Raw genomic sequence first — 26769 nt, 5'->3', positions numbered from 1 at the left:
CCTACCGCAGCAACAGGAGTACAGAGGATGCAATTTCCACAGCACTGCACTCTGTCCTCCCACACTTGGACAATAACAACACATATGCACGGATGCTGTTTGTGGGCTTCAGCTCAGCATTCAACACCGTCAGACCCTCCAAGTTAATCACCAAACTTGGAGATCTGGGCATCAACACCTCCCTCTGCTACCGGATCAGAGACTTCTTGACCAACAGACCTCAGCATGTTAGGTCAGGCAACATCTGTTCCTCCACCATCACACTCAACACAGGCGTACCACAGGGCTGTGTGCTGAGCCCATTCCTCTATTCCCTCTTCACCCATGACTGTAGGCCTGCACATGGATCCAGTTCCATCATCAAATTTGCTGATGACACCACAGTTATTGGCCTCATCAGCAACGACGATGAGACAGCCTACAGGGAGGAGGTACAGCACCTGGCCACACGGTGCGCAGACAACAACCTGCTCCTTAACACCAGCAAGACAAAGGAGCTCATTGTGGACTTCAGGAGGGAGAGAGGAGGCACGCATAGACACCTGTACATACCCTGTACATACTGTAAATACTGTATACCTGGCACTTACTGCTTATTGCACTTCTGGTTAGATGCCAAACTGCGTTTCGTTGCATTGTACTTGTACATGTGCAATGACAATAAAGTTGATTCTAATCTAATCTATTCTAAGTCCTCAAAAGGGAGGAAAAGAGGACTAGACCATTGAATTATGTACGTAGTCTAACCGCAGTGGGAATGAAGGACCTGCGGTAGCGCTCCTTCCTGCACTGAGGGTGTAGCAGTCTGCCGCTGAAGGAGCTGCTCAGAGCCTCCACTGTGAGAGGTGTTGTCCATGATGGATGTCAGCTTGGCTCACATCCTCCTCTCACCCACCTCCTCCTCCCGACCAGCTCATTTAGCCTCTTCCTGTCCCGGTCCGTGCTGCCCGGTCCCCAACAGACCACAGCGTAGTGAATAGCTAATACTAATTATTATTATTATTATTATTATTATTAATACTAATTGTTATTAATACTAATAACACTCATCCAGTGGGAGGAGGGATTTACTTAACTATTTTCTTCTCCATCTCTAGTCTGTGATACTAACATGTACCTCCTGTGGTGCATGTTACATTATTTAACCTAAAGAAAAACTCCAGTAAAAAAAGGCTTAATGAGCAATGATGAAACATTGCTGTCCAGGAGAAAACTCCGGAATGAAAGCTAAAAATATTCTGTCATTTTATTTTGAACGGCTTTGGCACTCAAAAATTCAAATGCATATCTTTTCTGACTCATGTCAACATTACATGTCACCAAATACTGAAGGTCTGTCAGCAATAATTCAGCAGTTGCAGCACTTGGAACATGAAAAATGATTTCAAGGCTTTAAAAACACTTCTTCTTCTATTTGACATTTGTTGCAGCTCCAGCTGTCCCGATTGAAACACCATTCATGTCAAATCATGCAAGACTGCAGACATTATTGTTTAACACACTGTGGACCGTGAAACTGTCTAAATTCCCAGTGATCCTGCCACATCTGGTATTCAAGATTTGATGAAACAAGACTTAAAATACACATTATAAGCAGAAAAACGAGCTCGATAAATAATGTAAGATGCACCGTGAGTCCAAACGGTTCTTGCCCAGGTGCGTTCTGGCATACGGGTAATTTCATCACCATGGTTACTATGACGTAGCCAAGTTTAACAGAGTTCTTATACTAAAACTCTTTTATTTTTGTCGAAGTGACGCCATTCGTTGTCTCAGGAAAGTATATAAATAGCGGAGCTGCCAGCTCATCTGCGGATCCCCCTCGAGCGTAAGTTTGAGGTAGCCGGCTGAGATTCTCACCATGCCGCTGGTAGGCAGAATGCATCTCGTAGGAGACTAGTATCTAGTCGAGACGGACGGGTCTCCCGACTACTGCGCGCAGTAGTTTCGGTTCCAGAGATCATTCAGTGATCAGGAATCTCCATAATCGGGTCTGCTGGGTGGGAGGGAGGAAGGCAGGACCCGAGATCGTGCGCACGGGCGGACGGGAGGGCGGATGGGAGGGTGGGCGGTAGGGCGGTAGGGCGGACGGGAGGGAGGAAGCCAAAACCTAAACAAAATGTCCAAAAAAAAAAAAAAAAAAAAAAAAAAAAAGGCTTAACGAACAATGATTCATTACGTCTCAGTAACTGCTGAATCTGAACACTTTTCAGAAGCGTGTGTCTGTCAAAAGAGAAAATCTTGCAGGAAATCTTGAAAATCTTTTGTCAAGATTTCCTGCAGTGTGTTCATATCACACATGCCCACACTTCTCTGTCATGCATCACACACACACACACACACACACACACTATGATAAGATAAGATGAACTTTATTGATCCCGCAGTGGGGAAATTTACTTGTCGTGGCAGCTCATAAGAACAGACAGCAATGTTTCATCATTGCTCATTAAGCCTTTTTTTACTGGAGTTTTTCTTTAGGTTAAATAATGTAACATGCACCACAGGAGGTACATGTTAGTATCACAGACTAGAGATGGAGAAGAAAATAGTTAAGTAAATCCCTCCTCCCACTGGATGAGCGTTATTAGTGGTGAACATCTTTCCTCTAATGGTTAAAAAAGGCCTTGTTCAATAAGAATTAACTGTAATTTAAAGAAAGACTGCGAAATTAATACAAGGAAAATTAATTGATGGTTTTCTTTCAATACCTTGTTCAAAAGCTTTGATAAATGATCCATATTGTAGGAGGTCACCATCAAACACTGGTTTTGTTCTTGGTGGGAGAGTAACCATATGCTGTAGCTGAATCTAGTGTGTGTATGTAAAAATATACTGTCAATAAAAGCTGATTCTTCTTCTGATTCTTCTTGCAGATGCTTTTGTTGTTTGATAAAGATGTTCATTAGCTGAGAGTAACACTACACTGCTTGTTGTTCTTTATTAGCAATACAGTCACCTAAAGAGTATCCATCAATTCATCCATTTTCAACAATTTCCTGCGGGATCAGTAAAGTTCTTCTTTTATGCTCACTTTATTGGTCAGGGTATTACTGGAGCCTATCCCAACTGACAATGAGCGAGAGGCGGGGTACATCCACAATCACGGGGCTGACACACAAAGAGTAGCCAGTTAACCTCATGTGCATTTTTGCGGACTGAAAATCCATAATCTCCCAGCATAGTTTTTCCTGTTTTGGAGAAAAAAGACCCGGTGGGCAGTTCATGCTGTCAGAACAACCTTACAACATTATGGTGGTTTCTTTTCTTTTCTCTCTCTCTCTTTTTTTAGCACACCCAGTGCATTATGTTTTTAACAGCCTTTGCTTCTGGATTTAACCAGAAGCAGGATGAGTGCAACAGTTTGTGCAACGAGTAAATCTGTTGTATAGCGACAGATATGGAACTGGGTAACCACTGCTTTTCTGTATGCTTCCCCAAGCACCCTTCTCTAATATTTGATTCATTTCACTGTTCTACTTTAATATGTACATTACCAATCCAAATATTGGGTCTAATTGCTATGCAAATGACCATTCTCTAAGGGAATATGTTCTTGTTTTTATTCCTGGGGCACAATGCACATCATTGAAATGTGCCAGCGATAGCCAAAAACTGAATTTTCAAGTTGTCCCTTGACCAAATGTTAAATTATCCATTAAGACAATCATTTTTATTGATATGTGAATGAATGTGTTATGAAACACAAGCCAAACATTCTTGTGTTTGCTTGTAATTGGCATGAAATTAAAGAGTGCAAAGGCTGGGGCTGGTGGCAAAAATGGCCAAACAATTTCACGTCCTACACAACTGACGCAGAAATATACTGAACCCCGATGCAGAGTCAAAAGAGCAGGCAGGCAGGTCCAGGCAATAGTCTTTAATTAAACAAAGCTAACTCAAAAACTCTCTTACTGTGGCAAAAGCTACGAAACTAGGCAAGGCATGGCATGGCGAAATTAAACAAACGATCCTGGCATGGCATGGAGGAAAAAATGCAGACGCTCTGACCCCAGTGACTGGGAAGACAAGGACTAAATAGACAAGACAATGAGCCACAGGTGACACACATCAGGAGGGAGAAAGCAATCAAGAAACCCAAAGCAAAGCTACATGAAAACAGGGCACACAGGGGAAGAGACGCTTTCAAAATAAAACAGGACATGACAAAAACCTTTAACATAATACATGGAAGCACAAGACAAACATGGAACATAGCACATGGACAGAAATCAAAAGACAAAGCATAACAAAAAACCTAGGCATGACAGTGACTGCTGCAAGTGTAAACAAATCCTCAAGTGTGATCAATAGTACATTTGTTGCATGGATGCATGTGTGTGTTTGTGTGTGTGATCTGGTTCTGGTACTGAGTTAGATTCTCTCTCTGGCCAAGCTGGTTGTGAATGATGACTCATCCATATCAGGCCTTTGATATTCCACATAGCACTCCATTTAAAACTCACTGAGACTTGGGCTGTGAGGTCTCTCTCTCTCTCTCTCTCTCTCTCTCTCTCACACACACACACACACACACACACACACACACACATACACAAATACTCACACATATTGATCAAATGTGGAGGTGCAGCCGCTATTTTCATTCATCCCCTGGTCTCTCCGGCTCCTGCAATCGATTCCATTTTACTGTGTGCTTAATTCACAGCCAGAGTATGCCTGCCACAGCCTCCACTTCCAACACCTCTCTAAATGTTTATCGACCATATAGTAGCACTACAACTGAGCTCAGAGATTGTATTTTCACTGTGGCTGTTTTATTGCTGAGCTCATAACATTTTATTATTGCAAATATGGTGAAAAATAGCAGCGTGAACTGTTCCAAACCTTCAACAATGTATCAGGTGCACATCAGCAGCAGGGATCAAAACAAACACAACTCAAACACTCACAGATAAATAATCCTCTTGTTTGTTATGTTTGTTTTCAAAAGATGCTACAATGTGAAGATATGATGAAGTTTTTTTTCTCTCGTGCTTTATGGGTTTGTGTTTGAGTTAAGAAGAGGATCTCAAAACCAGGACAGGACCTACACTGCTGACACCAAACTCAAACTCAGAAAAAGGTAAAAGCTCAACAAGATTTAATGACAACTGTTCAAAAGTTACAGGGAATCCAAAACTCAGTGTCCTTCAAGAATGGCAAAATTTCACAAGAACACATGAAGAGGCAGAGATTAATATTCAGGGGATGTTGGACGTTAGAAAGCCCAGGAAATCCAATGAAAAAGGAGTCAAGCTTTGTGCAGGAAACAGAGGAGGGAGGAAGATGAACCTGGGACAAAAGAAGCAAGAGTTACTGAAAAGCACATCCAAAAATTGAGAGCAAAAATCCAAGATACAGATCCTGTTACCACAATGACTATGAAAACATTCAAGGCAAAGAAGGAGGGGGAGGGCCGGTCTTTTAACTGCAGTCTGGAGGTGGAGCTGACTGGAGGTTAAGTCATTGCAGGTTTGCAGGTGGAGAGACAGGAAAGACACAAGGGAGGGGAAAAAAGGAGAACACAGGGAGAGCAGGGAGAGGAACTGACAAATCCTGTCTCTTTTCTGTTGTTGTCCACCTCCATTCATTAATGTGGTTTGCATACAGTAGCTTTACAGCAGCTCTCACATGTGTATATGTTCCCAGTCTTGGGCATTCAGCTTTACATATTCTCTGCATTTCAACTTGTGATATCAGCCAGTCATTCATTACAAAAGGCCTTCTCACTTTCCACTTCTCGATAGGCGTTTGAGCCTCGCCTGCTGCTTTAAAGTGTCTTTTATTATTTTTTTTTACTGGCTTTGGTCATGCTGATGATGGCCCTTTGCTGTAAAATGAGTATCGTTTATTCATAAAGTCTAATTTTTCATTTGAGAACATGTAGCTGGATTTACAGAAGATGTCACTCCAATTTATAGACCTCCAGAGGATTATTTGAATGTGTTTATTCTTCTTATTCTTCTTCTTTTTCTTCTTGGAAAGTTTGTGAAAAGGTAAAGCTGTGTGCCTATGTATTGTAAAAGTATGTGTGTGTGTGTGTGTGTGTGAGAGAGAGAGAGAGAGAGAGAGAGAGACTTTAAGTCATCCTGAAATCACGTGCAGCTTATTTCCTCCTTATCCTTTATGACTGAGAAGTCTTGTGATTACAGGCCCTTGTTGTGGTTCCTTTCTCTCCTTTTTTCTGTCTCTTTCTGTTTTCTTCTTCTATCTCTCTTTCACATGAGAAAGGAATCAAGGAGAACTGCAAGGACACGGCCTATAAGTAAAGAGAAATGAAACTACTACTCTCTCCTCAGCTTGTTGCCTTAGAGACCAGCAGAGAGTGAGAGATAAATCTGTGAAATCTTCTGATCATCTGTGTGTGTGTGTGTGTGTGTGTGTGTGTGTGTGTGTGTGTGTGTGTGTGTGTGTGTGTGTGTGTGTGTGTGTGGAGAGAGGGTGCCTGTGTGGGTGTACAGAGGAGGGGGTTGGCTTGTGACACGCAGCAGAGGAAAAGTCGCACATAACCTCTCTTCCTGCCTGCTCTGCCCTGTGTTTTCACAAATTGTCACATCAGTGCTGGAAATCAGATCCAAATTATTACAAATTAGAGAGTGACACCATATGTCTCTAGCGAGTGGCCTCCCCACTAAACCAATATCCGCACAGATTGTGTCTTTGTCTCCATGGGATGAAAAGAAGCTGCAGTGTTAAACAGGGCACAAAGTGTTATCTATAAAGGGCCATAATTAGACATTGTCTGTCTGAGGAAAGAGAAAGCAGGCGACTGGTGGAGGTAAAACACAGAAAATGGTTGGATAACAGTGCAGTAATGTTTTATAATCAAGCTCACTTCAATCTGTGACTGGATTTTAAAAGTATATTCAGGTAAATTAAATGTACGTGAAAATTTTTTTGTGTTTTTCCTTGTCTGATTGCTTTCATTGTGTCATAGGATGGTATGTTCACAGGATATCATGTTCTGATGACCAAAAATCCCAACAGAAATTATCAGTACAGGATGCAATGACCTCCCAAAACATTATACATCCACATACAGTGTGATGGATAACACACAGCAAAGTGTTGCAGTGGCATGAAAATAAAGACGGCGTCACATGACAGGTCAGAGGCAGTTCACTGAGGTGAGAAAAACAACAAATAAGAACAAGTAAGCCGGAGTCTGATTTTTTTTTTTTTCTGTAAAATCGGATTTTCAGCACATTAGCAGACGTGATCTATAATATGTACAGTGGGAAAAAGAGTACAAGAAAATCAGGAATGAATATTAACCCACAAGCATGAAACACTTTAAACAGAGAGACATAGCACTGGTAATAAATTCTGCGGTTTGATGCCAGAACATGTTTGAATTGCATCAATTTGTTATGCTTTGAGTAAATCTGTGAATTTAAAATGAAACGATGTTGTCTCATTTTAGCAACCGCCATCTAAAAATAATCCACCATCTAGTTTTCGTGCAGATCCGGCAGTAAAGATGCAGCTTCGGCCACAGATAAAAAAGATGGTTCAAAACAAGACTGAAAACGATAACATTCTGCCTGTTAGGGATTTTTTCTTCTTTTTTTCTTCCAACTTGTTAGTGATGTAACCAGGGAAATATCTGGTTACAACACAAAAACACAACTGATTTAAACTGAACTAGGGACAACTTTAAAATTATTAAAATCATTTTCTAGTGACTTGTGTATTGCAACGATATACATTCATCATGTAAGGAGATAAACGACTTGACAGAGACTGAAACCTTATTTCTCAAAATAAGTGAAACAGAATGAACTGTTGATTTTATATATATGAAAACAATTGTTACTTTACCCCCATACATGATAGTGAAACCGACACTAAAATGCTGAAATGCAGAGGACTTCGACTCCACTTCGACAGGTGTTTTAAATATGTTACCTGATTAGACTTCCTGTCAGGGCTGTGCGGGCGTGTAGAAGCTGTTTGACTGACAGCTCCGTCACTCTCCTGTCACTGTGTTTTACCTTTTAGGGCAGGACTGTTTACACCTTTATCACTGTTATTAGTTACATGAGTTAAGTTTGGTGACTTCTAATAATTCCCAGCAAAGTAACTGAAAACACGAGTGTGTGCAGAACATTTAAAAACACACAAAATCACAACCAGGTATGGTCAGTAAAGTTATGGTTTATTCACATGAACATGTTGATCGTCTGTCTCATTATACCGTATATATAGTATGTACATCTATATATATTTAAATGCATTTATCCCATAATGGCAAATATTACAAATACTGAACAGTGGAATAAAAATTTAATATATTACCATTGAATTATTAGATATAAATGTGCTTCTTTTTCCTGCTCGTCAGTGCAGAATGACATGTGAAAAACTCAAAATGCTGTGAGTGAGGAATGAGGAGAGGGGAAAAACAAGCAGGGACAAACTCAGACAAAGAGGAGAACAGTGAGGGCAAGAGACTTAAAGAAAAAAGAAGGGCGATGAAGAGGAGGAGGAGGGAGAGATGCAGATATCATGGTTTGTCGTAAAGATAATCTCTGTGGACCTCCGGCGCAGTTATAATGTGATTTGCTGCAATGTTTGTGTGCATGTGTTCGTTAACTGTGTCTCCATGGCAACCGAAGTGGCAGCATTGAGGCTTGAAATCACCCAGAGGGTGACCTTGCCTTTGACTAGTGTACACAGCTGCATCCGTTTCAGTCCAGCCATTTCTTGAGCCTGATGCCTCTCTGTCATCCCCACCACCCTCCCATACTGAACTACCAGACAGGAAAAGAGTTGGCACCCATACATGTTTCTTAAAAAGCAGCCAAAGTCGCTCTCCTTCTGCCTCCTGCTCACAGACAAATTCGACTTTGTGCTGCAATGAGATACAAAAGGACATCCAACTGTCAGAAGCTGTTACTGGGATCTGAAGCAGGAGGAGCATGTCCCGCCTTTGTCCTTCTCTAACTGAGGGGTGATGGTGTCGGGAACTTCTGACTGGAGCATGTCATTCTCACTGGCGATGATGTGCTTCACCAAGCAGTTGGCCGCTTCATCGATGTTGATGTTCTCCTGAAAAAGAGAGGAAAAAGAGCAGAAACAAAAAAAAGAGAAGTATGAGTGTGAAACAGTGGGGAGGAAAAAAGCTAAATGGACTGATTCAAACATCTGATGTACTACTTTACCCTCACTACTAAACAGAGTAGATGGATGAGGTATCAACCAGAAGCCATGATGTGAACACAAACTCAATAATAAAACTTCATACAGCCTCATCTCTCCAAAGTGTCGAGTCAATCGAAATAAGTTTATAGTCAGCACAGTGAAAGCAACGGAATGATCTATGTCTAAAGGAAACAGAGGTAGATGAGTGCTGCTCATTCAACGCGTTTCTCTGCGAGTTACAAGTTTGAATTTGTTCCAACTTTACACTGCATTTTTGAACCACTGCACTAAACTTTCTCATGAATTTCATTTCCCATGCTTGTTATGTGTGTTATGTTGTCTCAAAGATTATTTTTAGGGCATTTTACCTTCATTTGAAACAGAAAGGAATTGGGTCTGACACACCTATTCTACCCATCAAAATACAGCAGAAATGCACTTCCTGACGCCACCCACACAGCAGATTTAGAGCTGAAAGCTGAGTAAACGAGAGACATGGCCCTGTGAGGTTCACATAAGGAGAAGGCCAGCAGCAGCGAGCACTGATGAGAGAGACAACCATGCGCTTGTTGTCTTAATATGTGAGGCACGATGCAGCAGCAGCAGAAATACTGAATATCCGTCAGGTCTAACAGTGTGCTCAGTGGGTGTGACATGTGACGCCTCCGTGTGTCGTGTCGTGATCTATCGTACTTACTGAAACGACGGAAGATTCATCCCAACTGACATAAAACACACAACCCAGTGGAAACTTTGAACGCAACACAACAAATTCTACTCTCTGCCAGCACGCATTCTTGTTTACACAAAGTGTGTTCAGGTTATTTGGCTGTGGGCATTCAGCTATCACCCGACACATTACAGACTCTAGACACTCATTCTGCTCAAGGATTTCTTGTACAACAAACCCTTCAGCCATCAAGGTGATGCTGCTTTATATTCATGGTCTATTGCTACTTATATTTATGGTTACAAATGTGACGACTCTCACTACAAAATGGCTGCACGTTGATGCTGGAAACATTTTGACCACTTTTTTATGAAAACAAAGGCGAAAGCTGGGCTTCGGACTCCAGGCCTACACACAGTCGTAAGTACAATAACGTAAGATTGTGACACATAACTTCTGAAAAACATGAAGCTGTCTCTCCCAATAAATAATTTCTAAGAAATTATGTAAATAAAAATATGTATTGAATAGAAGATGATTCCACTTTTTAAATAATTGACCCATAAATACAATACTTTTTGAAGGCTTTGTTTATGTCCCCTCTTCGTATTCTGCTCAGTGGTCTGAACCATTGCAGAGTAGGCATACATCCTCTGTTGTGTGGAGACAAGCAATGCAAAAGTGCCGGTGGGATACTGAAAAAACTACTACGTCCCTACCATAAAACACCTGCTTTTACAAGGGAGTTAATCAGCGTTAAAATAATAATAATAAACCGTGCAAAGAATGTAAAGTATCGTAGGCACTGGGGCTAAAAGGGGCCCAGTTTCTGCTTCCCTCAGTATGTAGTAAAAGACTTCATAATAACCAGCAGATAAGTCCAGGGCTGAAATACTTTCCCAGTACATCAGTGTCTGCACACATGCATGCATATGAGCACGCCTTAGTCTATTTTCTTCCTTCATCATTCAGCTGTGAGATTCCTGCTCCACATCACCTACGATAATCTTGACTTGTGCTGCTGTCTCAGTGTTAGTGTGTAGGAGGGTGAATCCTCAACTCATCTCGCTGTCAGAATTCACTCAACACATTCTTTCACTCCTGTCTGCATCAGTGAGTCTTGAATTTGCTGCTGTAGTTTAATTTTCTAAAGTTTTCAAAAGGCTGCATGAAGTCTTGTCTCTGTGTTTATTGGACCACAGCATATTGTTTGCACTGCTGAGAAGGTGACTGGCTGCAATCTGCCCTCCCTGCAGGACCTGTATGCCTACCGGACCCTGAGGTCTACAGGAAGGATTGTAGCCAACCCCTCTCACCCTTGACATGGACTCTTTGAGCCACTGCCCTCTGGCAGGAGGCTGTGGTCCATTAAGAGCAGCACACAGCCCCTCACAAACAGACTCTAATCCTCCTGTAAAGACATTTCATTGCATGTTACATTGACATGTATTCCACAATTTGTTTATGCGCTACATTAACGCTCATTCCTGGTCATCCTGTTTTTTCTTTAAATACTGTGAACACGGCAGGATCATAACTGTATAGCTCTCTTCCAGTCATGTCACTGCACATACTTTTGTTTTTTTTTTATCTTTGTAATACTTTAATTTTGTTTCTCTTATTGTAAATATTGTACTTTCCAATTGTGTAAACATACATGGCAATAAAACTGATTCTGATTCCGATTCCTTGTGTCTAAAGGCTGTAAAGGTTACACAGGTTTTGGATTGACTGAAATGCACTTACAGAGGCATGCAGACATAAATATGTAGTAATATATGCTTTTGAAAATCTGGAATAATTGAAGATGCCTGTTTAAGATTTTAATTTTTTTTTTTTTTACCTTTGGAGATTGCCAGGTCTTATTCATTTCCAGTCTTTAAGCTAGAGTAAGCTAACCATCTCCTGGGTCCAGCTTCATATTTAACATACAGACATGAGGTGGGTATGATGACATCTGATGCAGCAGCAGCTGACCTGAAATACCACAGTGGGAATGTCTGCCATGAGTCTCAGCACCACGAAAAAGCAGCAGAGCTCATTTACTGAGGTCTTATTCATATGCAAATACTGATTAAACTGAGACTCTGTTACACTCAGCACTTTTGAAGGATTTCTTCAGGTTCTGAATGCCTCTATAGTGACATCTCCACAGGGTAATCAGGTGCTGAGTCTGACACGGTCCAGCTGGTGGGGAGTCAGCTGCTTCTGAAGGACATTTGAACAGGAAGGACACGCCTGCAGACACAGGGGCTTGAGCCTCAGAGCTCCCACTGAAGGATACTTTGTATTCACAGCGACATCCTGCCATGTTACTGCTTTGTATTTATGTCTCATCTTGTATGTCTTGTATGTCTCATCTTTCTCACCTTAGCAGATGTCTCGTACCATCCTACAAAGCCATTCTCCTGGCAGAACTGCTCCATCTTTATTCCGTTATTGGTCAGTACATCCCGGCCCTGGTCACATTTATTAGCTAAAAGCACAGTGGCTACATGTTTCCCATTGGAAAGTGTCAGTTTGGAATCCAAGTCCTCCTTCCATTTGGTGACGGCCTCAAAGGAGGCAGGCCTTGTGACATCAAACACAATGAAGGCGCCCATGGCCTCGCGGTAGTATACACGGGTCATGTTGCCAAACCTCTCCTGACCTAGAAGACACACAGGGAAAAGGGAACAAACAGAGATTTATTTCCATTTTGTACCCACTTTTCAAAGAAATCAGCCACATGGTGACCCAGAAAAAGCTGTGAGTCGTGCAGTGTTATTTTAGCAGCAAACAGACACAGAGGCTTGAATTTGAGTCATCCGATTTACCGGTTTTATCACACTCCTGTCTAATAGCATTCCTGACATACCGCTTCATCCACTCTCACACACACAAACATACACATAAACACACAATTACATGCATGTTTTTACTTTTAAAAGAGCAGATGTGTGTGTGTGTGTGTGTGTGTGTGTGTGTGTGTGTGTGTGTGTGGTTGTGAACTTGCTTGTAAAAATTCCTGAGGGGAAAATTAATTCGATAAGCCGTTGGAATGTCGTATCCGCACTGATTTTCCCATCCATAACTTCTGTTGGAGCACCATCAGTACCACCCTCACAATCAGCTTGTGGGCAAGACATTTTCACACTAACCAAAGACCTAAATCCAAAAGTAGTTTGCACCACGGGGAAGAGGAAAGGAGCTACTGTTAAGGCCCACAAGCATTTACTGTTCACTTACAGTCCTGCAAGGGTGGATCAGAGCAAAGATCAGATTGGTTTCAGAAGGGCTGCGAGTAGGGGTGTCTTGTCCAAGGACAAGTCAGAAGGGCAGCACCTTGTCTTCAACTAGAAAGTATTGCAGTATAGTATCAGCATATAGCACAACGTTGGCAGGTTTGGTGTAAAAGCCAACTCAAACATACATGTGTTTTTGGGGCAATCTTCTTTTTCTATGACTCAGATTTGACTGATAAAGGCCTGGCTGCATAAGCACGCCACCCCACAACTGTCAACACATTTCCAGTCATATTTTGTTAAATCCTGATTCTTACACATATGATTCTTTCCAAACTCAAACTAGACAGACAAAAAGCTAAGGTAAAAGTTATCTAATGTAAGCAGAAGCTCAGAACATCTGGAGTTCTCCTGTGTTAAATGTGGTCTACAGGCACACACTTCCACAGCACAGTAACTGTATTTTCAAAAGGATGAACAGCATATAAAACCCCTTCTGTAAGCCTGAAGCCAGTCTCAGTCACATCTTCATATGCCTGTGCAGCTACCCCTATCAGCTCAGGCAAAAGAAAAACGGCGGACAAAAATAGGCACAGTTAGAGTTATTATTTGTGTTGGGTAATGCACAGAAACAGCAACTGATTTATTACATCTGTGGCATGAGAAAAACTTCGGTCCCTCATCAAATCCTTAAACAAACTCAGAGCAGTGCTAGAAGAAATTATTTTGGATGTGACTTATAAGTGACAGATGGATTTACTTTAAAAAGGACGTTTAATCTACAAACATGCTTTGTAACCAGTGTGCTTATGTGACACAACCTTCAAGTGTCTTTCCTCGGATCCAAGCTAGATGGAGAACCGATGTGATTCTCGACTATGCAGGAATAAAATTAGCATCTTAGGTTTTCCACCTCAAGGCTTCCATAACTTAGAGGCGAGTGTAGGGAGCACATACAGTGCAGTCCTATAACAGTTTTCTTAGAGTGAGACGCTCAACCTTAGCTCACAATAAAAGCTTTCTGTACACAAGAGCTCAGGCCTGAAATCTCACTCACATGAGTTTGAGACACATGACTGCTTGCCCTTACTGGAGAGGGCGCACAGGAGGGGATAGAGCAGCAGGTCAGAGGATTCTTCTAAACCTCAGCCGACACTCATGTGAGATGAGACTGCTGTAGCCTTCAGGTTTGTTATCTTACCCAACAGCATCGCGCTCAAAAGCCTTTATTATTTCTGATCTCTGTGTTCGCCAGAAACAAGAGATATTAGAATTTCTCGGTCACATTATCTCATAACTGAGGCTGGTCTGCTCTCCGGGTCTGAGTGAGTGGAGTCATATCTGAAGTGTAATAAAATGCGTACAACATACAGACAGTACAGAATACAAATTAAAGTGCAAAGAATAGAGTATGTCCTACAGGTGAGGACTGCCACACAGAACAGGTGGGAGGCCACTGGGAGCAAGACAGAGTTACTGTGTGGATTTATATATGTGTGTGAATTGATTAATTAATGTACAATTGATTTGCTTATTCAGAAAATGAATGTACAGAAACTGGCTGTTGCCATGGTTACTTTCTGTCATGTCATGCGGGGTCATGATGCTCTTGTATAAAGTCAAATGAATGAAATGATGAATGAAAACTGAGGTTTATTTCATGGCTAAATGATAACATGGATTTAATTTTAGTTTACCGCCATACTGAAAGTTTTGTCTCTGACCTGAAATGCCATGAATTAAGAACAGGAAATTTTATTGTTATAATGTGCACCTCACTGTGTGACTGTGAAACAGATTGATTCCATCATGTGATGTTTGAAAAACGTAATTACAGACATAATTTACTCCGCTACTAGTTTGCCTTTTTTCTGTTATTAAGCTAAAAAGGCAAACTACTAGTTAGCTATTATTTAATCATCAAAAAAACATTTTCAGCTTCATATGATTTAAAAAAACAAGTTTTCTCAACAGTTTTAACCAATATAAGTTTTTTTGGTTAAAATTATTAAGAAAACTGAATTTTCCCTCTATCTTTCACTTATCATAAAGCCCCTTCACATTTCACAATACGTTTATTCTTTCATACTAAAAGTTTGGTCAAACAAACAGTAACCAAATTGCTCCGGGAACTTCATATTTCTTCTCAAATTGCTCCTTAGAGCCCCATACATTTGCCCTCCTATGGATCTGCTATTTCATGTGAGCCGTGCGTAAAAGCTGGACTGTACCTGCGATGTCCCACAGCTGTAGGCGCACCGTCTCTTGGTCCCAGTTGAGGACTTTCAGCGCGAAGTCCACCCCGATGGTGGCTCGGTAGTTGGGGCTGAAGTTGTGATGGACATACCGCTTGATGATGCTGGTCTTGCCGACTCCGAGGTCCCCTATCACAAGAATCTTATAGAGATGCTCCTTGTGGTGGTTGTTCTGCATGGCGACCGAAGAGGGCGAGAGCTGAGCATGAATCCACCGTAATGGAGAGGACCGTGGGATGAGAGGGGAGAAGCACAGGACAGCGCAGACACAACTCCACAGAGCTGGGAATGAGAGAAGGGGAGGTGAGGTACGCCCCGGACCACATAGGGAAGTGGAGCAGAGACGTGTGGACCTTGTGACTCAGGCGGAGGAGCTGCCTGGAAGTTGTATTTAAAACGCCAGAGACTGAGAGAGGATAAACACTGCGCTGATATGAAGTAAGTCAGTAGTGGAAGAAGTATTCGGTTACTTATATGTAGAAGTAGCAGTACAGCGTGAAAATACTCAATTACAAGTGCAGTCCTGCATTCAAAAAATTACTTAAATATAAAAGTACTGACATGTTGAAATCGTCATTTTATTTCGTGTTAAATGGATACTGAGTGCTGATTCATTAACAAAAGCATCATGTTAATGTTGTAGCTGGTGGAGCTATTTGAACAGTTTCACACTTTGTTGGGTGTTCTAATCGATAGTAATCGTGTTATATATGTATACACTGTGTGGACAAAAGTATTGGGACACCTGAGCATTACACCAACAGGGCCCTTAATGACATCACATTCTAAATACACAGACAGCTTTGCAGCTATAACAGCTTACACTCTTCCTGAAGGCTTGCCACAACAGTTTGGTGCATTTCTATGGGGATTTTGCCCTGCTTTGTGCACTGGGGCACAGTCCTGTTGGAATATATAAGGGTCTTCCCCAAACTGATCACACAAAGTTGGAAGCATAGCATTGTCCAAAATGTTTTGGTGTGATGAAACGTTAAGATTTCAGTTGACTGGAAGTAAGGGGCCTCACCAAAACCCTGAAAAATAGCCCCATAAAGAGGTGTGTCTGGGTACTTTTGTCTATATAGTGTATTTTATAAGATCATGATGTTTTTTGTGTAAACCTGCAAATTAATTAGAATCATAGAATTACACAGCAGCTGTCACATGAATGTGGTGGAGGGAAAAGCACAGTTTATTTCCCTTCTGATATGTAGTGTAGAAGTACTATTAAATGGAAATACTAAAGTACCTCACAACTTTAACAGCCTTTGGGTAATTGTACACTGCAAGTTAAAGTTTTCTTTTTGATCAAATGGAACTGTCTATGAAAACTACACAAAGATTTCCTCACACAAAGGGCCTTACACCTACAGTAGGTTATAAAGCTTCACCCTCTTGTCATGTGTAATCTCCAGTCATGCACTTGTGTTTTATATTGTTCTGAGAATCTTTGCCAGAGAGAAAGCTCCTGATGCCAAGATTAAAAAAAACAATAAATCAAAGATCCCACAGAGCATGATTTAAACAATTTAAACAAACAAACAAACATTACAGAAACATTTTGAAAAGCTTTTAATCAATCAAATTTCACAATACACTGAAAACACTTTCTTTCACTGCATGGGACGCACAATAAAAAGGCATAAGGAACAATCACTAGATGCCTTAATTGATTATTTTAAAAAATCCCTTTAAAATGCTCCACAGGGGAACAGTTTTAAGATGATGCGTGCAAGGACAGATGATATTATGATTCTCCCTGAGACAAAGAATCAAGGTGCGCCACCTGACAACACGAACAAAAACATCGACTCCTCGGTTGTCAGTTCCCTTTAAATGTTACAGTTAGGAGGTCCTAACCATGAATTGACACGGCATGCAACAATCTGCTTTGATTTGTGCAGTTACAGATTGAATGAAACAAGAAACATAATCAATATTAAAACAACATGGGTAGGCTTACAGACTTTTGTGTCCCTATTTGTGCTTTTAACTAATGTAGGACGATATCTGTTTCACTGCACCTATACAAGTTGAATGATAAAACTCTTCACAATGTAATTCTCAGCTGGATGCCACACAACATGTTAATCCCATAAGCCAGCTCCGTCTTGGATAATTCATCTTAATATTGTGCTTGCTGGAAAAAGACAGACACTACCCATGTGAAAATTTACAAAAGTTTTCTTGAAAATAGCTAATGAGACTCTTCATTAAGACAGCCCTTCTTTCCATCCTGAGTTCACAGCCTCTACAGTTTCGGGATTGGGTTGGCTGCGACTGCAATGCTCTCAATAGCACACTCATCACTGCCACGACGGATTCGGAAGTAGCCGTCCTCGCCCCAGCCGGTGCCCCAGCTGTTCTTGACAATCCAGTACTTCTGTCCGGTCATGTGGCAGCGGCCATACCCGACCAAGAGGACAGCATGGTTGGTCAGCTCAAAGGGATTTACGGAGTCTATGAGGCCTGTGTGGTGGTAGATGCCCCCCTTGTAGTGCATAAAATCAGGGTGGACCTGCAGATGGAAAGCGACAATTTACTTCACACTTGTCACAAATTGGAGTTATGCCTATGAAGCAGGACGGGTTACTGAGTTGTAAAGGAAGAACAGAGTATTTCATGAGGGTTAAGAAGGTTGAATATACAAATCAATGCTTCAAATTAGTAAATTTTATGAGGGACAATTTTCGGGGTAATTGCTTTGTCTGTTGGTATTTTGCTAGCGTAGCTGTGGTTTGGGCTTAACAGGAGTGACAAATTCTGACATTTTTTACGCTCTGGAAATACTGACTGTGAACATGACAAATTGTTGGAATTTGCCAACTGTGTGAACTAACAGCCAGCTGTGTTATCATTCATACAGTGGAAAGGAAGAAAATTCAAATGTTAGCTTTGGTGTTAAGGTAAAAGTAAGGTAAAAGTGAAAAAAAAAAAGACACAGCAGGTTAAACTCAGCGTAAACTCCGAGTTGCAGTGACAGAGCAAAAACCCCATTAGTTAGCAAACTAATTAGCAAACACCTGTTGTAAGTATAGGAGTAGCCATTAGGAAACAGTGAGCTGCTCATGTACCTCAAAGGCCACAGCCATGGGTCCATTCTTAACCAGTTCCAACATCATGGCCATCTCACTGCAGCCACCATAAAATCCACCAACATAGTGGTATTCAGCTGTGTAAATACGTCTGCAATTTTGAGGGACGCCACACGGAGAGTTCTTGGCAACATATGGGAAGCATGACTCATCCACAATGCCGAAATCCTGCGCGTACTTTCCGATCAGGTAAGGGAACCCTCCATCACAACCTTCCAGGAGAGAGATGAATGTTAAATCTGTTTTTTCTTTTAGTATGTTTAAAATTCTAAAGCGTCATCAAGAAATAAATTTGAAGGGTTATCATGACTTTCTCACAGGGTAAAATCTCATATGTGGTCCACGACGGAAACATTAAAACAGGGTTTTTGTAGGACACTTCAGGATGATTAGTGACAATTCGCTAATCAGGGCCATTAAATGCTACTTGTTCGGATTAGGGAGGAAGGCAGGCACAAGTCTTCTACATAAGCAGTGCAAAATACTGCGTCGCAGTATCAACATTCTACCATATATATTGTGTATATTTTTAGACTGATGTCCAATTCATATCTGAAATATTCAGCATCAACTGCTTTACTGTAAGATGAATTGAGTTTTTGAGTAATTGAGTTAGTTTACCTTGAGAATATTCAGAACAGGAGACCACTTGTTGCGGGCTGAGGATGGGACTCTCGCTGTTGTTGGTGAGGATTCTAATACGAGCTTCCAGCATTCCCATGGTGGCAAAGGAATAGCAGCTACCACATGATGCTGAAAGAGAGCATTAGAGCTGTACACGTTAAAATAATGCAGCTGTGCAACAACAGCGCTGGAATAAAACCTGACTTCATGAGACTTGAGATCTCCGTTTTTTGTTGACTGTCTAGTTCAACTCTGAGGCTGAACCAGTGGCTGATGTATGTAAATAAGATGTCAGCAGTTACAGAAGTTTCTATTACGTTACTGCCCCAGTATACTTATGTACTTTAGTTATAACACATAATAATGGAGCAAGGCAAAGAGAAAGATACACTGATTAAAGCCAGTGGTTGCCGTGCAGGTTCTTAATAAAATGCTCTGCAGAAACAAATTAGTTCAGAGAACAGGGGGATCTGCAGGGTGGTTTAATTGTAGTAATATTTCAAGTCAGGGTGACACTGAGAACAGTTTTTATTTAGGCTCAAGACCTTAAGCCTCTTAAGACTAATAAGGTGCAACAACCATTCATTTAAATTGAAGAAAGAGTAGGAAACTTTTGCTGTCCTAATTTTTGATGTATGCAGTTATTGAGATGACTCTGGAGAAAAGAATGTGATGATGAAATTTGGACCCACGGGACACAGAAGGCAGAGCTCTCTCACACAGGACTCAGAGTGGAGCTTTAAGGTGCTTCAGTGCCAGTTACACCTGCATCTTCTCTTAACTTTGGGTTGCATGTTATGTTAAGAAGCAGCCATGCTCCTGTGCAAGACCAGACAGAGAAATTTTTCTCTCCAATCCTAAACTGAAAATGGCAAAAATATCCACCTGACTGGTAATGCAGAAGCAGAATAAGCCCCACAGCAGTGCATAGTGGCTTAAAGGGCTTCTAGTGAAACACTCCAACCCTCTCCAGATCCTTAAACCCAGCCCTACAGAGGCCCTCTCAGACACTCAAAATACTCAGCAAGCATAATCTCTCCACTCACACACTAGGCTGTGCAGAGACACAAGAGGAGAGCAGAGAGCAGACGCAGGCCTACCAAGAGGGAAAGCACAACACGTGAGGAGCTGCTGCTCAGCGTCAGCTCTCACTGACAGCTGCTCGTGATCACAAGTCTTCTGATGTACTGTTGACAGGTTTGTATTTAAATGTCAAATATCACGCGTGCACAGGTGAAATATGGTCATCCCCTTGGAGCTGATTTTTGTTTCATAACTCGCTAACTTTACATGTCAGAAGAACAAAAGACAAAAAACTTAGCTTGAAGGTCACCTTGGTTTCTCACAGGGCTGACAAAATTAACACCATCAATGTTTCTCCAGTCCCATTGCTCGGGTAGAGCTGCCGCCATCTTGGCGACTTCAGCTTTCACAGCCACAGGGCGAACACGTCTGACGTAAAAACAAAGAATCACGTTTGAATCACAAGGGCATTTGACATTGGACATTTCTCATTGACAAACACAGTTTTACAAAAAAAAAATCTAACGCTATGGAAATTAAATTTATGTTGATATGCCTTAAGTTTGTCAACCCCAGTAATATTTTAAGATTTTAATTAATGAGTTGAGTTCAGGCTGACAAAGACTGTACTGTCCTCACTTCTATTGCTGCATTAAATTAAAAATAACACAGGGGATCATATTATACTTTTTTATGTTGAATAACAATGAAATCCTTGTGTGGAAAAGAAGCAACCATTGTGCCATGAAGAGTCATCTGCCTAGCTGTGGATGGAGTATTGCAACTGTGCATAAACGCGGCTTCATATACCTCCAGACATACTGATAAGAACAGAGCTTCCTGGAGAAATCACTTTCAGTAGTACTAATAGCAACACTTTGAGCAATATGTTAATTGTAATGTTGTTAATTAGTTTTTTCATTTAACAGCACAACATACTAATTTAGTTTATAGCGTGAGGAAAGTAAATATTTACCTGGGGATACGGGAGGCAGGCCCCCCAGCTCGGTAGTGTAGCTCCTGCATTGTGTACATCTCAAGCTCTGGGTGGCGTACAGCCTTCCAGAAATTCTGGACCGAGTTGATGGTGTCAATGAAGTCCATGTTGTGTTTGTACGGCCTCTGGAGGAGACTAAAGGGTGATATGTAATTATCATTATTATATTTTTTTTCCTCCAAAACTGGTGCTCATGTGCCCCCCAAAGAGGAAAAAAAGCCATCACAGGCAATTGCTGTGGAACTGAATCACAGTATGCAGTCAATGGTAGTTGGCTAACATTTAATATCTTTTTTTGTTTTTTGTTTTTTTTTTTTTTTTGCTGCTAAATATTTAAAAATTGTAAAATTCTGTAAATATTGAGTGTGTGTGTGTTGTGGGGTTTTGACAGTTTCTTTAAAAAGGGTGTAAATATCATGTATTTTTACTTTAAATATCTTTTTTTTACTCGACCTACTGGCACCTTTATTTCTGCTATCCTTGTGCTGCTGTAACAATGTGAATTTCCCCAGTGCAGGACTAATAAAGGCCTCTCTTATTTTATCTTATCTTATCTTAGACAAAATACACACAGGTGACAGTTACAATACAGCAGCACTGCAATACAAACTACACCTGCTAGTAAGTTTAATTTGGATAATCAAAGACTTGCAAAGATAATTGCTACTTATTCATACTGATGTCAAAAACAGCTTTGTGAAGCAGTTTGAGGCTGAATTGTTCCCTCAAGTGCTGATGATTATACCAGTAAGAAACTGCACCTGAAACAGAGTTCCTGGTAGAGAGAGTACCACACAATAAAAGTAATTTTCATCAGGTCTAAGACAAGGCAGACCAACCACTGACCACACCTTACGCCACAGAATCATATGCAAAAAGAAAGAAAAAAAAAACACTGCGGCCAAGAGACGACGAGCAACTGCAGCCTTGATGGGAATGTCGCCACTTCAAATCCCCTCGTTTTGAACAAAGGCGTAAATCATTATCGTGGGTGCAAAGTTTCACATCTCATGGAGGAAGAAGGTGTTACCTACAGGTCAATTAATTAAAAACATTTTGAAATGTAAGCTTCTTCTGTGTGAGGAGAATAAAGCTTGTGAAGGCGTGGAGACGTCTAAACTGAGTTAGTGACTTTCACAGTTTAAATTCTGGCCAAGAGAAATGCCACAGTTGTCATGCAGCCCCCTATTTTGGTTAAGGAGTGTGGAAACTGTTTTTGTGCAGTAAGACGTTTAGCATAAAAATATACAAAATGTTTGTAAGGACTATTTGAAGTCAATATACACTAAACTTCCCAGAGTGACTGTCCACATCTGTGCACATCTTGGAGCTGAGATAATGTGTCATTATTCAAAACTTGCTGAATCTGTGCTTCAGAGAAGGCTGGGACAAAGATTTACACTTTCATTTTGCAACTTTGTTTCAGAAATACACTGAAACATGTTTTCTATAAATTGCATCAGGTTATGACAATTAAGCATTTTTGCTGGTTAACTCAGACAACACAGTGGATATCAACAATTAAATTAAATAAACAAATCAATAAATTAAATCAGTCTGGTCCTGAGAGAAACAATACTGTTTATGGTTTAAATTACGGGTAAACATGAAGCATAACAGTGACCTGGTTTTTAACTGGAATCAAAGAGTCCAGGCAGCAGCTTTGTGTTGCCAGAAACTGAGTTAAGAAGTTGCCCAAATATTAATTTCTTTGTCAAATATTTTTGTATCAACCTGTTCAGCAACAACTGAGCTTAATGTCAGATGATATTCCAGGCCCATTTCCAAGACCTACTGAGGGTGAGTCAGGTTAACTCAGTTCACATCAGAGGAGGAACGAGGGAGGAAAGAAATGAAACTAAATGAAATCGGGGGTGACAACAGCACACTGAAAACCAGGATCATCAACACTGCCTTCACCGACATTCTGTGTACAAACAGATTATCTGAGTGCAGGCAAACCTAGCTTGTTAGCTTGTGTTTTTCCACTTTGCACTTTGGGGGTGTGCGAAGCTACCACATGTACCTGCTGCTGAAGATTGGTTTGTAATCTGTTCGGGGTGGCACTGGATCCACTCTCTTCCCCACAAAACAGGCCCAGTTGTTCCCCAAGACATCATGGACCCACCCTGGTAGGGTCTGGTCGCAGTAGCTGGTCACCTTAAGGCCGTCCACACTGTACTGAAAGTGCAGTGAGACAAACAGATCAGAACTTATCATCCAATATACAACTCAGTCATGTAACTACATGCACAGACAAATAATCAGTTGAACTGCTCATCGAGTTACAAGTTTGAGAAGGAACTACGTCTAGAATAGTAAAATCTCCCTGTCCTTCTCATATCACCATAATAGCCTAAATCAAGTGAAGACAGTGGGGAAGTTGAAATGAGCTGGGATAAACTAACTCAGTGTCATGTGAGTGACGAGAAATAACACATGACTGTGAAAGATGAACTGTGAATACAGTCGCTTTGAAAAAGTACACATTTCCATCAAATGTCAGCCTGGTTTTTGGTGTAATGAAGTTACATATTTTTTTTACAGATACCATCTTATCAGATGAAGGGACAGGAAGCTGAGTGAAACTAAATACATAATGTCAGGCAGCATTTGAAAGTAGAGCCTGGACAAATATTAAAACAACAGTGCAACTTCTTTCACACTTCATTTCCAACAAGCATCAAAGTCCATATCACTTATAACAACAGCGTAAATTTTGTGATCATGTGGACTAACCAGGAAGTTGAACAGACCAAGTAACAATATAAGAATGGAAAAAATACTAAAAAGATCAGTCAGATAGATGAGCTGTGAATGCATCTTTTTACCTTGAAGAAGCCGAACCATTTGTACCCATTAATGACCACTTCAAAACCCTGGTTGTAGACAATGGTGAAGAAGCCAGTGTTACCCAGCTGGTCTGTGGCTACAGACAGTTTCTCCAGGGTCACAGTCACAGTGCTTTCACCTGTAGCTGCAAAGGAACACCACAACACAGATATCTTACAGCTTTTTGTATGTACCGCCTTGGCAAGTCCTAATTAAAACACACACAAGGATCAGCTCTACAAGCGGACATGAGACAAATTTAGAGCAAGATAAATTTGTATACAACGCATATACAGGTGCTCATCCAACTCTGAATAACGTTACAAAAAGAGGAAGTAATCAGTGAATCTCTTGTTATAGTTTGTCTGGAATGAAGACCCACAAAGTACAGGCCCAAACACGTCACATGATTTCCAAATTGCGAAACCACTGCAGTCAGCACATCTGATCAGTCCCCATAGTGTGGACACTTAATAGTGCGGTTGAGGCTTTTACCTTCAGCAGAGCAGTTGACGGTTTTGTCGTGTCCTCCTTTGGACACTTGGAACACCCATGTCCCCAGCAGGTCCTCATATGTGCAGTTGGCCGGTGTGTCACCCCAGGACCCCTGAACCCAAAGCAGGCACACACACACTAACACAGCGCTCAGCCTCATCTTCATACACAGCTAGCTTAAGTCCCGACACACACTGCAAGAACTACACAGCCAGAACTGCGTCTTCTAAAAGGAGCCTATGAGAGTGACCCGACAGGCCTAACTGCACCGATAGCTTCTGACTTCTCTATTTCCTTTCTGTCTGTCTGCTATACCACTATTTATGCAAACTGAAACTTTTTACAAAGAGCCACATTTCAACTTTTACGGTCAAGATAGGAACCTGAAGCCAGTACCGTACAACGCACTTGCGCACGATCAATTAGCAAGAAAACCGGCGAGCGAAAGTTCTTTGCATTTACAGCATCCCTTTGATATTAGTACAAAATAAATTGTATTCCCAAAACACCAACATGTGTATTGATGCTGATATACAGGAGCTATCAGCAAGCTATAAGTGGCTTATCGTGACTTTTACACTCTTCCACTTCTACTCTGTCTAACGTTATCTCAGCAAACAAGGAACCACATATCATAATATATCTCGTCCTAGACTGTGCTTTGATTGGCTTTTTGGTTTCGATTTCCTTATCATGTGACTCCCCGGCAACTGTGGGCATGCGCAGTAGGATTGAGGAACTAGAGTGCAGCGGGAGGCATAACACAAATCAGAAAACTAGTTGTAGCACTAAAATAATAGAATATGAAAGGATTTGAGGGATATTTGGAATATTTATTCGTACTATTTATTGCTCTGATAAGCATTCCTTAATATATATCACTTAATGGCTAGACTCTGGGTTTTACTTTTGCATTTTTTGTCATATTGGCTACTGAAAGTATTTCCTATAGGATCGTTGACCGAGTCTCAGTTAATACACTAGCACAATAGAACAACAACAACAAAGATACTGTCCATTTACACTACTTTTCCAACAATTCCACACATAGGTGGAACCTACCTGGCAATTAAAGTTTTCTGATTCTGATTAAGTGTTATTGCTGAGGCTTCAGGCTGCAGTAAGTCAGCTCAATGGCAACTTGCAAACAATTCAAAACACAATCATTTGATGGTTGTAAATAAATGGAAATTTGAACAACGTTATCTTAACTATTCATTCATAACCCACTGCACATGCAGCTATGGTAGGGTTTGCAAAATCAAAGATAGAAGTTTAACTTAGTAATTTTGTTTATAATGTTGTGGTATTCTAAAAGTCCCTGTGGGGGATTCTCTTTTCACTTGTCTCCCGAGGGAAGTCAACTTCCCTGTTCACTTGTGTGTGTGTGTGTGTGTGTGTGTGTGTGTGTGTGTGTGTGTGCGTGTGTGCGTGTGTGCGTGCGTGCACGTCTCTGTAACCTGATTGGTGTGTAGTTAAAGGGGTTAAAGAGCTTATTTTAGCCAGCGGACACTTAAGGGAAGTGTTGGAGGCTTTGATCACCATAGTAACCATGACATAGACTGACTCATCTCCTTGACAGACCATAATAAGCACTCATCTGAAGAAGGGACTGAAGAGGTATTAGTCATACAGTCTCATTAATGCCATTACAATGTGTTAGTGTGGAAATGTGTGTGTGTGCATCAGTGTGGGCACATGTGTATGTTACTGCGTTTATGTGAGTGTGCGTGTGTATATGAGCATCAGTGTGTCCGTGTGTGTGTGTGTGTGCCTATGCAATAACGCAAAGTAGAGGAGCAGGGAGAAAAAGAGATGGAGGGATGATGTTATGAATGCTAACAGCTTGAGTCCACTGAGCTCCCTCTGAGAGTGACTCATTGAAACTCATGTTTCAATCTTGATATTGTTCTCGCTTCCACTGGCAGGAAATTAAAACTCAAGTGACTTTCAGTTCTTTCAGTCATATTGGCACCCACAGATTTTTCCCTTGCTTGGTTTCCTCCACCCCCCTCTCTCTCCATCACACTTTTTTCCTCATATGTCATAGCTTTTGGGTTGCTCTCCTCTGCGCTCAGTCTGTCGTCCCCTTGCTGTTGCTCCTCATGCTCACGACTTGTGTTGTTCAGTTTGTTGTGCATGTCTACCCCAACACACACACACACACAGGATCGACGTTTGCTCCATGTACACACTAATAGACATTATGTGACACAGTACCTGCTTACATGCCTATTCGGTTATTTTGTTGATTAGGGCTGAATTTGGTTTAGAAGCATCATTTGTTGTGTGAGTAGAAAATCTCTCATAAATTAGCACTGCGACAGAATGTTGTCAGCAACTAGTCATGTTAGCACAATGCAGGAACTGCCAGCCTGGTTGGTCTTTTCAGACGGGGGTACATTCA

The 26769-nt window shown here is 41.2% G+C and overlaps 2 protein-coding genes across 2 annotated transcripts; both read right to left on the bottom strand.

The window, feature by feature from the left end:
- Nucleotides 1-8187: 8187 nt before the first annotated feature.
- Nucleotides 8188-16726, bottom strand: rab38a (RAB38a, member RAS oncogene family). Its single transcript, XM_046388805.1, has 3 exons — nt 15273-16726; nt 12187-12467; nt 8188-9054 (listed from the first exon to the last, which is right to left on the bottom strand). The coding sequence occupies exons 1-3, from the start codon at nt 15472-15474 to the stop codon at nt 8899-8901; spliced, it is 639 nt and encodes a 212-aa protein (XP_046244761.1). The 5' UTR covers nt 15475-16726; the 3' UTR covers nt 8188-8898.
- Nucleotides 16727-16851: 125 nt separating this feature from the next.
- ctsc (cathepsin C) lies at nt 16852-24921 on the bottom strand. The gene is made up of 8 exons (XM_046388804.1): nt 24363-24921; nt 23867-24012; nt 23062-23216; nt 21015-21170; nt 20349-20467; nt 19013-19144; nt 18371-18603; nt 16852-17814 (listed from the first exon to the last, which is right to left on the bottom strand). Exons 1-8 carry the CDS (start codon nt 24526-24528, stop codon nt 17548-17550), a joined length of 1374 nt encoding a protein of 457 aa, XP_046244760.1. The 5' UTR covers nt 24529-24921; the 3' UTR covers nt 16852-17547.
- Between the last annotated feature and the right edge of the window lie 1848 nt (nt 24922-26769).

The sequence above is a fragment of the Scatophagus argus genome, chromosome 5 (assembly GCF_020382885.2).
Source record: "Scatophagus argus isolate fScaArg1 chromosome 5, fScaArg1.pri, whole genome shotgun sequence".
Lineage (NCBI taxonomy): Eukaryota > Metazoa > Chordata > Actinopteri > Scatophagidae > Scatophagus > Scatophagus argus.
This window is presented reverse-complemented; position numbering and strand designations above follow the sequence as displayed.

Bases quoted from the DNA above. Each gene is read 5' to 3' on its own strand.
- rab38a (XM_046388805.1), bottom strand. From the start codon at position 15,474: ATGCAGAACAACCACCACAAGGAGCATCTCTATAAGATTCTTGTGATA. The intron at 12,468-15,272 runs GTACAGTCCAGC...TGTGTCTTCTAG, and splicing joins ACAGCTGTGGGACATCGCAG to GTCAGGAGAGGTTTGGCAAC. The intron at 9,055-12,186 runs GTGAGAAAGATG...TCTCTTTTTCAG, and splicing joins GGTACGAGACATCTGCTAAG to GAGAACATCAACATCGATGA.
- ctsc (XM_046388804.1), bottom strand. From the start codon at position 24,528: ATGAAGATGAGGCTGAGCGCTGTGTTAGTGTGTGTGTGCCTGCTTTGG. The intron at 24,013-24,362 runs GTAAAAGCCTCA...GTTCCTTTGCAG, and splicing joins CGTCAACTGCTCTGCTGAAG to CTACAGGTGAAAGCACTGTG. The intron at 18,604-19,012 runs GTAAACTAACTC...CTCTCCTGGAAG, and splicing joins CTGTTCTGAATATTCTCAAG to GTTGTGATGGAGGGTTCCCT.